This window comes from Antennarius striatus, chromosome 10 (assembly GCF_040054535.1).
Source record: "Antennarius striatus isolate MH-2024 chromosome 10, ASM4005453v1, whole genome shotgun sequence".
Taxonomy (NCBI): Eukaryota; Metazoa; Chordata; class Actinopteri; order Lophiiformes; family Antennariidae; genus Antennarius; species Antennarius striatus.
The window spans coordinates 11380052-11394824 of NC_090785.1; the positions used below are offsets into that span (position 1 = coordinate 11380052).

Here is a 14773-nt window from a genome sequence, read left to right on the forward strand (position 1 = left end):
TGAATAAACAGACAAGTGAAAATGTTTGGTTCCCTTGAAAGAAAACTAGATCCATTATCCCAAAACTATCAGTTACTTATTAATAAATACATTAATAAAATGTGTCAAATGAAATTAGTAATATCAAATGTCTTAAAATTACTTAACAGATTCAGGACATAAAAAGTAAAACATGTCAACACCAAAAAGACAATCATACTATCAACTGTAAATTTGCCCAACTGCTGTGACTTCATATGACTTCGGAGATGTTGAAAAAATGAGTGAATGACACTGCTGTAATAAGATGCATGGTATAGAGTGTACAAAAAACCTCCGTTAGACTAAAAATATTCAGAGAACTGGCCTATATTAAAATACTGCCACAAAAAACACATTGAATCACAGATCACTGACAGTTGAAATTAATAACAATTAAACCAAACAAGTGCATTTAAAAGATAAATCACTTGTTACCTCTTCTGATGTCTTCCTCCTGTCAGGTAGAACTAATGTGTTAGCGTTGCTTCCTGGTACAATAGTAGATCCAATACTCATTCTGGGTCCAACTAACATGTAGCGTTTGTCTCCAGATCTGTACTGGATGCTGTGACACAGTGTCCCATCATAATTAGTCTCTTGGAGATATTTAGAAGTATAGTCTGTGCTGCTTTTTGAACACTGCATTGCAATCAGCACGATGATACTGATGACAAAAAGAAGTGAAACTGAGCCCAGAGTTATCATCAGATAAAGAGTCACATTATTCTCCTCCTCATCCTTTGCAGAACTTTTCACATCAGAAGCAGCAAAAGCCTCTTTGGGCTCCACAATTCTGACAATCACAGTAGCTGTTGCTGACAGGGAAACGTTCCCATTGTCTTTCACCAGTATGACCAGTTTGTGCTCAGCCTCGTCTGTCTCTGTGAATGAGCGAAGGGTTCTGATCTGTCCTGTATAGCGGTCCAAACCAAACAGACTGTGGTCAGTCACCTCCTGCAGTGAAAACAGCAACCAGCCGTTATATCCTATATCAGCGTCATAGGCTCTGACTTTAGTCACCAAGTGTCCTGCGTTCACATTGCGGGGAATCTCCTCCACACCTTCAGCAGAACCGTTGGAGCTGACTGGATACAGGATGACTGGAGCGTTGTCGTTCTGATCCAGAATGAACACGTTCACTGTCACGTTGCTGCTCAGGGACGGAGTTCCACCATCTGTGGCCACAACTTGGAACTGGAACGTCTTCAGGGTCTCAAAGTCAAAACTTTTTAGAGCCAAAATGTCTCCGTTATCACTATTTATATTTAGAAATGAAGTTATTTTATTGTCTTTGCTTCCTTCTCTGAGGATGTGATATAAAATGAGAGCATTATCATTCTCATCACGATCAGAAGCTTTGACAGAAAACACAGAGACTCCTGGATCGTTCCCCTCAGTCACATAGAAAGTATAAGGACTCAGTGAAAACTCTGGACTGTTGTCATTCACATCTGACACCACAACACTTATTGTCTTTTCAGATGATAATGGAGGCTGACCAGCATCTTTTGCAAGTATTGTCAGGTCATATTGTGACTGTTTCTCTCTGTCCAGAGGAGATTTAGTGACTAATGAATACATTTTATCTTCTAAGGATGGAGTTAACATAAAGGGAACATTCTCATCCATAGAACAAATAACTTTTCCATTGAGACCAGAGTCCAGGTCATTTACACTGATGAGGGCAACTGTTGTTCCAGGTCTGGAATCTTCAGGAATGGAGTTTGAGAATGAGGTCACTTCAATCTCAGGTGCATTATCATTAATGTCAACTATTTTAATTATCACACTTTTTTCTGTTGTCAGAGGAACCGAGCCTTTATCTGATGCTTCAATTTCAACTACATACTGGTCGTCCTCCTCATAATCTATTGAACCTTTAACGGTCACTTGTCCTGTGGATGGATTTACATCAAATAGATTTAATATGTTTTGATTCATACTGTTACTAAATGAATAAATTACTTCTGCATTCAGTCCATCATCTAAATCAGTTGCATTCACTTGTATGACTGTTGTCCCTACTGGAACATTTTCATTCAGCAGAACAGAATAAACGTCTTCAGTAAAGACAGGTGCGTTATCATTAACATCTAAAACATTTATTAGAATATTCATATTACCAGATTTAGGAGGTTTACCTCCATCCAGTGCGGTCAGCACCAAGGAGTGACTTCCTGCTGATTCCCTGTCTAAAGACTTTTGAACAACTAATATTGGAATTCTACCATCTTTGCCTCTATCTTTCACTTCCAAACGAAAATGATCATTCGGACTTAATCTATATTGCTGCACAGAGAAAGAACCACTGTCTGGGTCCCGTGAAGGTTTCAGCTGAAATCGTGCTCCGGGTAGAACAGACTCCGAAATTTCAAATGTTTTCATTTTTTCCGGGAAAACTGGAGAATGATCGTTAATATCCATCACCTCCACTCCTACATAATGTACCTCCAGCGGATTTTCAAGCACCGTTTTCAGATTGATTAAACACGTACTGCTTTGCGCACACACCTCTTCTCTGTCAATCTTCCGACTCACGTAAAGGATGCCGTCGTTTTGGTTCACATGAAACAGCGGATCCGCAGAGGCAGAAACAATCCGATACTTCCTGGCCTTCAGGGTGTTTTTATCAATTCCAAGATCTTTTGCGATATTCCCAACAACAGTTCCTTCATTAACTTCCTCAGAGAGTGAATATCTGATTTGCGCAGAGACAACGCTCCACAAAAGAACCGCAACAACGCAGCCAAACAGGAATCCACGCGTCGCTCGTCTGTCGCGTTTTCTTTGTTCCATGGTCACACCCGATACCACCAGTTATCAGTCACACGATAAAGAACAATTTCAAAATGGTTAAACCATGCGCTCCACGTTAAAAAAAAAAAAGCTATCCCCCCTCTCTTCCTACGATAGACATGAGTGGATTATTTCCAGAGGTAGCAGTGAGACCAGAAATGACTGAACGATCATCGAACTGAGCAGCTCTAAAGAGGTGGAACCAAATCTTTTTCACAACAACGACATGCAAGGGTCTTTCATAACACTGACACCATGCGATGTGTTTTAAATCTGCAGAAAAAGATCAGTCAGGGAGTCTGCGAGTTGCAGATTGTCTTTTTTTTATATACATATATTAACATATTTTTCAATGTAGAAACAGTACCGGAGTGAATAGGAAAAGTCATCTGTTCATTATGATTTACATGTACGGTGGAGAAAAGTCTTGAGGATTACCACACTGAAATCAATTCACTGTGGTTGAAGGCGGACTGTTAATTCATAACGAAGGCGATCAGAACCATGGACAACGACCCCATCGTCTTCGCCTTGATCAAGTTACGAATTTCATTGTAAGAATCTGAATAATGTGTGAATGTTCAGCTTTCTTCATGATGTCATAGCTTGTATGCATTTCTCATTTTCTAAAGCCAAGTGCAGTGAAAATATAGACAGTGTTTGTTGATAGGAAGAAAACGTAACTAAAAATAATCTGTCCCTGCAAAAGAGGAATAATTGTTGTACCCACCTACATAATTACAAGAAAGCAAAGGAGTGCAACAGTTATGCAATCAAATGAAACAAAACGCTGGAAGAAAATGAAAAGAAACTGAAAAATTGTTTTATAAATGTACTGTAACTTGGTAGAAGGTATGCTGAGGTATGCTGAGTTTTGAACTGCCAGGCAGGAGGCCTAGAGGAAGACCAAAGAGGAGGTTTATGGATGTAATGAGGGAAGACATGAAGGTAGTTGGTGTGAGAGAAGAGGATTCAAAGGACAGGGCTAGATGGAGGAAATTGATTCGCTGTGGCGACCCCTGAAGGGAAAAGCCGAAAGGAAAAGAAGAAATGTACTGTAACTTTACCAAGGTCTAACTGAACTTAATTAAGGGCTTCTAACAAAAAAAGACAATGAAAAGGTGAAAAATAATCAGAGAACATTTTTTTTAAAGCATAGCATTACAACCACATATTTTAAAGAACAGTTTGCAGCATTAGTATTAAAAATTGAATCACTATTTTTGTTTTAAATTATCAGAAGTACTTGATACTCAATGTCCCAAAATAGGATTTTATGAACTAAAACATCAAAGCGAGATAACTTTTCCAAAAGAATGTATTATAATATGAATTGAAAGTGAGTTAAAGTTGAAATTTTTTCAATTATTTTCAAATTGGACATCTTTTACTAGTATATTGGCCATGACAATGTAAGTTTATCTACAATAAACTAGTTGCTTCTCATTATGTTTCATGAAGCCTTACCTCTGATGTCTTCCTCCTGTCAGGGAGCACCAGAGTGTTAGCGTTGCTTCCTGGTACAATAGTAGATCCAATACTCATTCTGGGTCCAACTAACATGTAGCGTTTGTCTCCAGATCTGTACTGGATGCTGTGACACAGTGTCCCATCATAATTAGTCTCTTGGAGATATTTAGAAGTATAGTCTGTGCTGCTTTTTGAACACTGCATTGCAATCAGCACGATGATACTGATGACAAAAAGAAGTGAAACTGAGCCCAGAGTTATCATCAGATAAAGAGTCACATTATTCTCCTCCTCATCCTTTGCAGAACTTTTCACATCAGAAGCAGCAAAAGCCTCTTTGGGCTCCACAACTCTGACAATCACAGTAGCTGTTGCTGACAGGGAAACGTTCCCATTGTCTTTCACCAGTATGACCAGTTTGTGCTCAGCCTCGTCTGTCTCTGTGAATGAGCGAAGGGTTCTGATCTGTCCTGTGTAGCGGTCCAAACCAAACAGACTGTGGTCAGTCACCTCCTGCAGTGAAAACAGCAACCAGCCGTTATATCCTATATCAGCGTCATAGGCTCTGACTTTAGTCACCAAGTGTCCTGCGTTCACATTGCGGGGAATCTCCTCCACACCTTCAGCAGAACCGTTGGAGCTGACTGGATACAGGATGACTGGAGCGTTGTCGTTCTGATCCAGAATGAACACGTTCACTGTCACGTTGCTGCTCAGGGACGGAGTTCCACCATCTGTGGCCACAACTTGGAACTGGAACGTCTTCAGGGTCTCAAAGTCAAAACTTTTTAGAGCCAAAATTTCTCCATTTTCACTATTTATATTTAGAAATGAAGTGATTTTACTGTCTTTGCTTCCATCTCTGAGGATGTGATATGAAATGAGAGCATTATCATTCTCATCACGATCAGAAGCTTTGACAGAAAACACAGAGACTCCTGCATCGTTCCCCTCAGTCACATAGAAAGTATAAGGACTCAGTGAAAACTCTGGACTGTTGTCATTCACATCTGACACCACAACACTTATTGTCTTTTCAGATGATAATGGAGGCTGACCAGCATCTTTTGCAAGTATTGTCAGGTCATATTGTGACTGTTTCTCTCTGTCCAGAGGAGATTTAGTGACTAATGAATACATTTTATCCTTTGTGGATGGAGTTAACATAAAGGGAACATTTTCATCCATAGAACAAATAACTTTTCCATTGAGACCAGAGTCCAGGTCATTTACACTGATGAGGGCAACTGTTGTTCCAGGTCTGGAATCTTCAGGAATGGAGCTTGAGAATGAGGTCACTTCAATCTCAGGTGCATTATCATTAATGTCAACTATTTTAATTATCACACTTTTCTCAGTTGTCAGAGGAGCAAAGCCTTTATCTGATGCTTCAATTTCAATTACATACTGGTCCTCCTCCTCATAATCTATTGAACTTTTAATGGTCACTTGTCCTGTGGATGGATTTACATTAAATAGGTTTAACACATTTTGATTCATACTGTTACTAAATGAATAGATTACTTCTCCATTCAGTCCATCATCTAAATCAGTTGCATTCACTTGTATAACTGTTGTCCCTACTGGAACATTTTCATTCAGCATAACAGAATATACGTCTTCAGTAAAGACAGGTGCGTTATCATTAACATCTAAAACATTTATTAGAATATTCATGTTACCAGATTTAGGAGGTTTACCTCCATCCTGTGCGGTCAGCACCAAGGAGTGACTTCCTGCTGCTTCCCTGTCTAAAGACTTTTGAACAACTAATATTGGAATTTTACCATCTTTGCCTCTATCTTTCACTTCCAAACGGAAATGATCATTCAGGCTTAATCTATATTTCTGCACAGAGAAAGAACCACTGTCTGGGTCCCGTGAAGGTTTCAGCTGAAATCGTGCTCCGGGTAGAACAGACTCGGAAACATCCAGCTTTTTTTCTTCTTCTGCGAAAACTGGAGAATGATCGTTAATATCCATCACCTCTACTTCTACATAATGTACCTCCAGCGGATTTTCAAGCACCGTTTTCAGATTGATTAAACACGTACTGCTTTGCGCACACACCTCTTCTCTGTCAATCTTCCGACTCACGTAAAGGATGCCGTCGTTTTGGTTCACATGAAACAGCGGATCCGCAGAGGGAGAAACAATCCGATACTTCCTGGCCTTCAGGGTGTTTTTATCAATTCCAAGATCTTTTGCGATATTCCCAATAACAGTTCCTTCATTAACTTCCTCAGAGAGTGAATATCTGATTTCCGCAGAGACAACGCTCCACAAAAGAACCGCAACAACGCAGCCAAACAGGAATCCACGCGTCGCTCGCGGATAACATCTCCTTTGTTCCATGGTTAAAACAGAATCACTTACTATTCCTAACGCGAGTAAAGTATAGATGATATAAAAACATTAATCCAACAATATCCTTGAAAGAAAAAACGTACTATTTTCCTACATTGTCTTTTTTATGGAAAACAATGTATTCTCTATGGCAAGGCAGCAAAAATGGCAGAGTAGATATCGAAGCGAGGTTTTTTTTCAAGAGGTGGAACCAAAATGCAGTGACGACGAAATAATTTGCTACTGACTTTTTACATTACACTGACACCAAGCGACAAAACGCCTCGGCGATGAAGACCAGTTCGTTCTCAGAGTGTGTATCATAAATACAGTGGTATATATATTTTTATTTTCAGAATCGCTGAAAAAAAATAGTGGGGACAGACGAGGTGAGTAAAGTGCTCATTCAACAGCCACAGATGTGCTTCAATAAAACCTCGGAAGACAATACCTTTTAAAATGTTCAGAAGATGAAGGTTGTCAATATTTTGTAATTGATAAAATGGGTTTAAATATTAAGTTGGTAAGATTGCATCATTCTCTGGTTTTATCTGTGTTTCAATATATTAGTCACGTTTAAAAATGGGATCTAAACAAGTTCAGCACCACGGACATCCACTCCCAGGACAAACACATATTTGACAACATCATCCAGTCATTGGGCCAGGTGTGTGATGAAGACGAGTTACCGTCCAAGAACCTCCCAAAAAGTTGTTTTTTTTTTTTTTTTTTTTGTTTTTTTTATCAGCCACAAAAGTCTTTCTTAAAATATAACACCAAAAAATGTACGATTTTCCCATGTTCAAAAAACAACATACATCACACACTGAAGATGCGAAGATCACTTAAATTTCAAGATATACTAACCTTGACTAAGCCTGAGAGGGGCCAGACTTTCTACAATCCATATATAGTAAACTGGAGGGTGCACACGTGCGCAAAAGGGCACACAAGCACACACACACACACACACACACACACACACACACACACACACACACACACACACACACACACACACACACACACACACACACACACACACACACACACACACACAAACACATTGGCCACCCTCCAGTCCCCAAGAAAAGTCATATAAACTGAGCTATTGCCACCCTATGAAAAACTGGATAGGGAAATTCCTGATATTAATTTTACAAATGAAAACGTTGCTCATATTTTAAGGGAAAATATCAAAACAGTTGTTTTCGTGTGTCTTACCTCCCCAGAAGTACCCCTCCTGTCAGGGAGCACCAGAGTGTTAGCGTTGCTTCCTGGTACAATAGTAGATCCAATACTCATTCTGGGTCCAACTAACATGTAGCGTTTGTCTCCAGATCTGTACTGGATGCTGTGACACAGTGTCCCATCATAATTAGTCTCTTGGAGATATTTAGAAGTATAGTCTGTGCTGCTTTTTGAACACTGCATTGCAATCAGCACGATGATACTGATGACAAAAAGAAGTGAAACTGAGCCCAGAGTTATCATCAGATAAAGAGTCACATTATTCTCCTCCTCATCCTTTGCAGAACTTTTCACATCAGAAGCAGCAAAAGCCTCTTTGGGCTCCACAACTCTGACAATCACAGTAGCTGTTGCTGACAGGGAAACGTTCCCATTGTCTTTCACCAGTATGACCAGTTTGTGCTCAGCCTCGTCTGTCTCTGTGAATGAGCGAAGGGTTCTGATCTGTCCTGTATAGCGGTCCAAACCAAACAGACTGTGGTCTGTCACCTCCTGCAGTGAAAACAGCAACCAGCCGTTATATCCTATATCAGCGTCATAGGCTCTGACTTTAGTCACCAAGTGTCCTGCGTTCACATTGCGGGGAATCTCCTCCACACCTTCAGCAGAACCGTTGGAGCTGACTGGATACAGGATGACTGGAGCGTTGTCGTTCTGATCCAGAATGAACACGTTCACTGTCACGTTGCTGCTCAGGGACGGAGTTCCACCATCTGTGGCCACAACTTGGAACTGGAACGTCTTCAGGGTCTCAAAGTCAAAACTTTTTAGAGCCAAAATTTCTCCACTGTCACTATTTATATTTAGAAATGATGCTAATTTGTTAACTTCACTTGCCTGTCGGAAAATCTGATATGAAATGAGAGCATTATCATTCTCATCACGATCAGAAGCTTTAACAGAAAACACAGAGACTCCTGGATCGTTCCCCTCAGTCACATAGAAAGTATAAGGACTCAGGGAAAACTCTGGACTGTTGTCATTCACATCTGACACCACAACACTTATTGTCTTTTCAGATGATAATGGAGGCTGACCAGCATCTTTTGCAAGTATTGTCAGGTCATATTGTGACTGTTTCTCTCTGTCCAGAGGAGATTTAGTGACTAATGAATACATTTTGTCTTCTAAGGATGGAGTTAACATAAAGGGAACATTCTCATCCATCGAACAAATAACTTTTCCATTGAGACCAGAGTCCAGGTCATTTACACTGATGAGGGCAACTGTTGTTCCAGGTCTGGAATCTTCAGGAATGGAGCTTGAGAATGAGGTCACCTCAATCTCAGGTGCATTATCATTAATGTCAACTATTTTAATTATCACACTTTTCTCTGTTGTCAGAGGAACCGAGCCTTTATCTGATGCTTCAATTTCAATTTCATATACATCTTTGTCCTCATAATCTATTGAACCTTTAACAACTATCAAACCTGATAATGGATTTACATCAAATAGATTTAATATGTTCTGATTCATACTGTTACTAAATGAATAGATTACTTCTCCATTCATTCCATCATCTAAATCAGTTGCATTCACTTGTATGACTGTTGTCCCAACTGGAGCATTTTCATTCAGCATAACAGAATAAACGTCCTCAGTAAAGACAGGTGCATTATCATTAACATCTAAAACATTTATTAGAATATTCATGTTACCAGATTTAGGAGGTTTACCTCCATCCAGTGCGGTCAGCACTAAGGAGTGACTTCCTGCTGCTTCCCTGTCTAAAGACTTTTGAACAACCAATATTGGAATTTTACCATCATTTCTTTTTTCCTTAACTTCCAAACGGAAATGATCATTCGGGCTCAATCTATATTTCTGCACAGAGAAAGAACCACTGTCTGGGTCCCGTGAAGGTTTCAGCTGAAATCGTGCTCCGGGTAGAACAGACTCGGAAATATCCAGCTTTTTTTCTTCTTCCGGGAACGATGGAGAGTGATCGTTAATATCCATCACTTCAACTCCTACATAATGTACCTCCAGTGGATTTTCAAGCACCGTTTTCAGATTGATTAAACACGTACTGCTTTGCGCACACACCTCTTCTCTGTCAATCCTCCGACTCACGTAAAGGATGCCGTCGTTTTGGTTCACATGAAACAGCGGATCCGCAGAGGCAGAAACAATCCGATACTTCCTGGCCTTCAGGGTGTTTTTATCTATTCCAAGATCTTTTGCGATATTTCCAACAACAGTTCCTTCATTAACTTCCTCAGAGAGTGAATATCTGATTTGCGCAGAGACAACGCTCCACAAAAGAACCGCAACAACGCAGCCAAACAGGAATCCACGCGTCGCTCGTCTGTCGCGTTTTCTTTGTTCCATGGTCACACCCGATACCACCAGTTATCAGTCACAAAATATTACTCGAGTAATACTGCAAAAATCAAATAATCCACGTTGCAAAATGTTCACCATCTTATTCAAGCCTCAGTCATCAGTTTAATATTTCTCATACCAGCAGCAAAATCAAAAGCGTCTGACCGAACATCGCACCGAGAATCTCCGCGGAGGAGGATCCAAAGCGGTTCTACATCAACGACGTGCTGGATTTTCTCATTTACACTGACACCATGCGATGTACATTATGTCTGCAGAACATAAATCGCCAGGCTAACAGTAACTCAATGTAATGTGTTTGTCTGTGTTCAATGTTTAGTCATCTCAAATAGTGCTCGAGTGAGTTGACATTGTACCGAATAAAAACTACTATTAATGAGCATTTCATTAATTAATGTCAATTCCTAAATCATTTGTATGATAACAATTTAGATCGAACTGAAATGTGGTCACTGTGGTTTGAGATATACCGTAATATGTTTAAGGCGTATCCAGAAACATTTTTCAGCACCATGGACAGTGATCATCCGTAACAATTGTCAGGCTTCTTTTGATAATTTCCCAATTGAACAGTTAAAAAGTAATAATCACAGGCCGACAAAATGAAACTTTAACCTAATATATCATATCACACTTCACTGTATTTCTAATCTTTTAATAATATTACTTTTTATGTAGTAAATACAAGTTGTTAGATCAAATTTGTGTATATAAATTAGCCGTCACTGTTTGGTTAAGAAATGACCCACCTGAATTTTATCCAAAGAAATATGTTTGCATATGAGGTTAAAAACAACAAATATAATTCAAGTATAAGGGTGAAAAGCTGCTGGAAAAAATATATAAAAACATGAAAATTGATGGTTTCCATTATGTTTCATTGTTATTATTTCAATCACCGGGTTGATCTGTACACTTACAAAAACTAAGCAAAGATAAAATATGTTACATTCCAAAGAAAACGACAGGCAACAACCAAAGTTCAAAAACACTGCATTGGTACCAGAAAACTTATATTTGAATCCGGAGTATTTGCTGCCATAAATGAAAGGATTTTCCCTATACTGACACCGTGTTCTCGTTAGCGTGCGTTTTTTTCAACTTTGTGCTGTCTCCCCAGCAGAATATATCAATTAAAGGTAAAGAAAACTATTGAGTGAAACAAAAAAGGAAAAACTGCATTACATTTTTCTTTATTCTAAAACTGTTTTTTTTTTTTTTTTTTAAAGAATGACGCTTTAACGTTTCGATAAAAATAATATATAATTTTACTCTATATTTATTTGCACTTAAACAGTTATGACATCATTATTAACAAAGTAATTTAAAAAATTAACAGTCTGTTTAATTTTTGTATTTTAGTATTGGCAAAACTCAATTCTTGCACATGGATTCTACCGTATATTCTGTTTTTGCTTTCGGGATACATAAAGGTCATGTTGGGATGCACATTTTTTTCTTATAGCACAGCCAAGGTGTGCACTACTGTTTTGAGGTAAAATGAACTCTGCTAAAAACAGAAGATTAATTTGCCAAAACACCATTACATTCCAGACATTTTCTGTAGGAGCTCATATTATAATCCCTAAGAATGGCACTAGGAAAAACACTACTTCACAGTACAAACTGAATTGTAATTTACACCTCCAGATGAGAAAAGCAAATAAGGTAAAACAATCTGCAAAATATCTTGCTTTGGAATGAAATGGAGACAAAGGACTATCAGTTCGAGCAAAAACAATTTAGGGTTTCAAAATAATCACTCCTTACCTCCTCAGAAGTACCCCTCCTGTCAGGGAGCACCAGAGTGTTAGCGTTGCTTCCTGGTACAATAGTAGATCCAATACTCATTCTGGGTCCAACTAACATGTAGCGTTTGTCTCCAGATCTGTACTGGATGCTGTGACACAGTGTCCCATCATAATTAGTCTCTTGGAGATATTTAGAAGTATAGTCTGTGCTGCTTTTTGAACACTGCATTGCAATCAGCACGATGATACTGATGACAAAAAGAAGTGAAACTGAGCCCAGAGTTATCATCAGATAAAGAGTCACATTATTCTCCTCCTCATCCTTTGGAGAACTTTTCACATCAGAAGCAGCAAAAGCCTCTTTGGGCTCCACAACTCTGACAATCACAGTAGCTGTTGTTGACAGGGAAACGTTCCCATTGTCTTTCACCAGTATGACCAGTTTGTGCTCAGCCTCGTCTGTCTCTGTGAATGAGCGAAGGGTTCTGATCTGTCCTGTATAGCGGTCCAAACCAAACAGACTGTGGTCAGTCACCTCCTGCAGTGAAAACAGCAACCAGCCGTTATATCCTATATCAGCGTCATAGGCTCTGACTTTAGTCACCAAGTGTCCTGCGTTCACATTGCGGGGAATCTCCTCCACACCTTCAGCAGAACCGTTGGAGCTGACTGGATACAGGATGACTGGAGCGTTGTCGTTCTGATCCAGAATGAACACGTTCACTGTCACGTTGCTGCTCAGGGACGGAGTTCCACCATCTGTGGCCACAACTTGGAACTGGAACGTCTTCAGGGTCTCAAAGTCAAAACTTTTTAGAGCCAAAATTTCTCCACTGTCACTATTTATATTTAGAAATGAAGTGATTTTATTGTCTTTACTTCCATCTCGGAGGATGTGATATGAAATGAGAGCATTATCATTCTCATCACGATCAGAAGCTTTGACAGAAAACACAGAGACTCCTGGATCGTTCCCCTCAGTCACATAGAAAGTATAAGGACTCAGTGAAAACTCTGGACTGTTGTCATTCACATCTGACACCACAACACTTATTGTCTTTTCAGATGACAATGGAGGCTGACCAGCATCTTTTGCAAGTATTGTCAGGTCATATTGTGACTGTTTCTCTCTGTCCAGAAGAGATTTAGTGACTAATGAATACATTTTATCCTTTGTGGATGGAGTTAACATAAAGGGAACATTCTCATCCATAGAACAAATAACTTTTCCATTGAGACCAGAGTCCAGGTCATTTACACTGATGAGGGCAACTGTTGTTCCAGGTCTGGAATCTTCAGGAATGGAGCTTGAGAATGAGGTCACTTCAATCTCAGGTGCATTATCATTAATGTCAACTATTTTAATTATCACACTTTTCTCTGTTGAAAGAGGAACCGAGCCTTTATTTGATGCTTCAATTTCAATTTCATATATATCTTTTTCCTCATAATCTATTGTACCTTTAACAACTATCACACCTGATAATGGATTTATATCAAATTGATTTAATATGTTTTGATTCATACTGTTACTAAATGAATAGATTACTTCTGCGTTTGAACCATCATCTAAATCAGTTGCATTCACTTGTATGACTGTTGTCCCTACTGGAACATTTTCATTTAGCATAACAGAATAAACGTCCTCAGTAAAGACAGGTGCGTTATCATTAACATCTAAAACATTTATTAGAATATTCATGTTACCAGATTTAGGAGGTTTACCTCCATCCAGTGCGGTCAGCACTAAGGAGTGACTTCCTGCTGCTTCCCTATCTAAAGATTTTTGAACAACTAATATCGGTATTTTACCATCATTTCTTGTATCCTTAACTTCCAAACGGAAGTGATGATTTGGGCTCAGTTTATATTTCTGCACAGAGCAAGAACCACTGTCTGGGTCCCGTGAAGGTTTCAGCTGAATTCGTGCTCCGGGTAGAACAGATTCGGAAATATCCAGCTTTTTTTCTTCTTCCGGGAACACTGGAGAATGATCATTGATATCCATCACCTCTACTTCTACATAATGTACCTCCAGTGGATTTTCAAGCACCGTTTTCAGGTTGATTAAACACGTACTGCTTTGCGCACACACCTCTTCTCTGTCAATCTTCCGACTCACGTAAAGGATGCCGTCGTTTTGGTTCACATGAAACAGCGGATCCGCAGAGGCAGAAACAATCCGATACTTCCTGGCCTTCAGGGTGTTTTTATCTAGTCCAAGATCTTTTGCGATATTTCCAACAACAGTTCCTTCATTAACTTCCTCAGAGAGTGAATATCTGATTTCTGCTGAGGCAACGCTCCACAAAAGAACCGCAACAACGAAGCCGACCAAAAAGCTGCGCGATGTTCGTTGTATATTTCTCCTTTGTTCCATGGTTCAGCCGTAATTAATTAGTACTCCATACACAAAAATAGAGCAAATTATACAGTAACGGAATCCAGCATTATCCGGAATATTAATGTACAATATTTTGCTACATAGTCAACCTCGTCAAACAAAGCATTCACAAAGCCAGCCGCGTACAAAATATGGCTGTGCGGATACCGATCGAGGATGATGTCGAGAGGTGGAACGAAAATGCAGTGACGACAAAATCGTATGCTACTGACTTCTAAGTTACACTGACACCATGCGACAAAACATATCGCTGTTGAAAACTGTGTGGTTTTGTTGTATGTTTGATGGAAGGTACTTTATTTCGCAGCTAAATTCACTAATTTATTCTGCACAGAGGGAGAGTGATTTCGAGATGGAATCATCGATTAGAAATATATATTCTTCC

General features: G+C 39.4%; 4 protein-coding genes across 4 annotated transcripts in view; all 4 read right to left on the reverse strand.

Annotated features, from left to right (window-relative positions):
- LOC137602777 (protocadherin alpha-C2-like) overlaps positions 1–10218 on the reverse strand; it is a 117558-nt gene extending 107340 nt beyond the window's left edge. The window contains exon 1 of the mRNA XM_068325793.1: positions 7858–10218. Within this exon, the coding sequence (XP_068181894.1) occupies positions 7858–10218 (2361 nt within the window). The remainder of the gene's footprint in view (positions 1–7857) is intronic.
- Positions 324–2817, reverse strand: LOC137603159 (protocadherin alpha-3-like). The gene is made up of 2 exons (XM_068326400.1): positions 457–2817; positions 324–359 (listed from the first exon to the last, which is right to left on the reverse strand). Exons 1-2 carry the CDS (start codon positions 2815–2817, stop codon positions 324–326), a joined length of 2397 nt encoding a protein of 798 aa, XP_068182501.1.
- Positions 4264–6642, reverse strand: LOC137603160 (protocadherin alpha-8-like). The gene has a single exon (XM_068326401.1). The coding sequence runs from the start codon at positions 6640–6642 to the stop codon at positions 4264–4266; it is 2379 nt and encodes a 792-aa protein (XP_068182502.1).
- Positions 10219–10345: 127 nt separating the features above from the next.
- On the reverse strand, positions 10346–14364 carry LOC137603201 (protocadherin alpha-3-like). The gene is made up of 2 exons (XM_068326439.1): positions 12004–14364; positions 10346–10423 (listed from the first exon to the last, which is right to left on the reverse strand). The coding sequence occupies exons 1-2, from the start codon at positions 14362–14364 to the stop codon at positions 10346–10348; spliced, it is 2439 nt and encodes an 812-aa protein (XP_068182540.1).
- Between the last annotated feature and the right edge of the window lie 409 nt (positions 14365–14773).

What these genes read in the sequence shown, in the direction of transcription:
- LOC137603159 (XM_068326400.1), bottom strand. Translation starts at nt 2,817, where the DNA reads ATGGAACAAAGAAAACGCGACAGACGAGCGACGCGTGGATTCCTGTTT. An exon ending in GGAGGAAGACATCAGAAGAG is followed by an intron (nt 360 to 456) that starts GTAACAAGTGAT and finishes TTTTTGTGGCAG; the next exon opens with TATTTTAATATAGGCCAGTT.
- LOC137603160 (XM_068326401.1), bottom strand. Translation starts at nt 6,642, where the DNA reads ATGGAACAAAGGAGATGTTATCCGCGAGCGACGCGTGGATTCCTGTTT.
- LOC137603201 (XM_068326439.1), bottom strand. Translation starts at nt 14,364, where the DNA reads ATGGAACAAAGGAGAAATATACAACGAACATCGCGCAGCTTTTTGGTC. An exon ending in GGAGGGGTACTTCTGAGGAG is followed by an intron (nt 10,424 to 12,003) that starts GTAAGGAGTGAT and finishes TCGTTGATGTAG; the next exon opens with AACCGCTTTGGATCCTCCTC.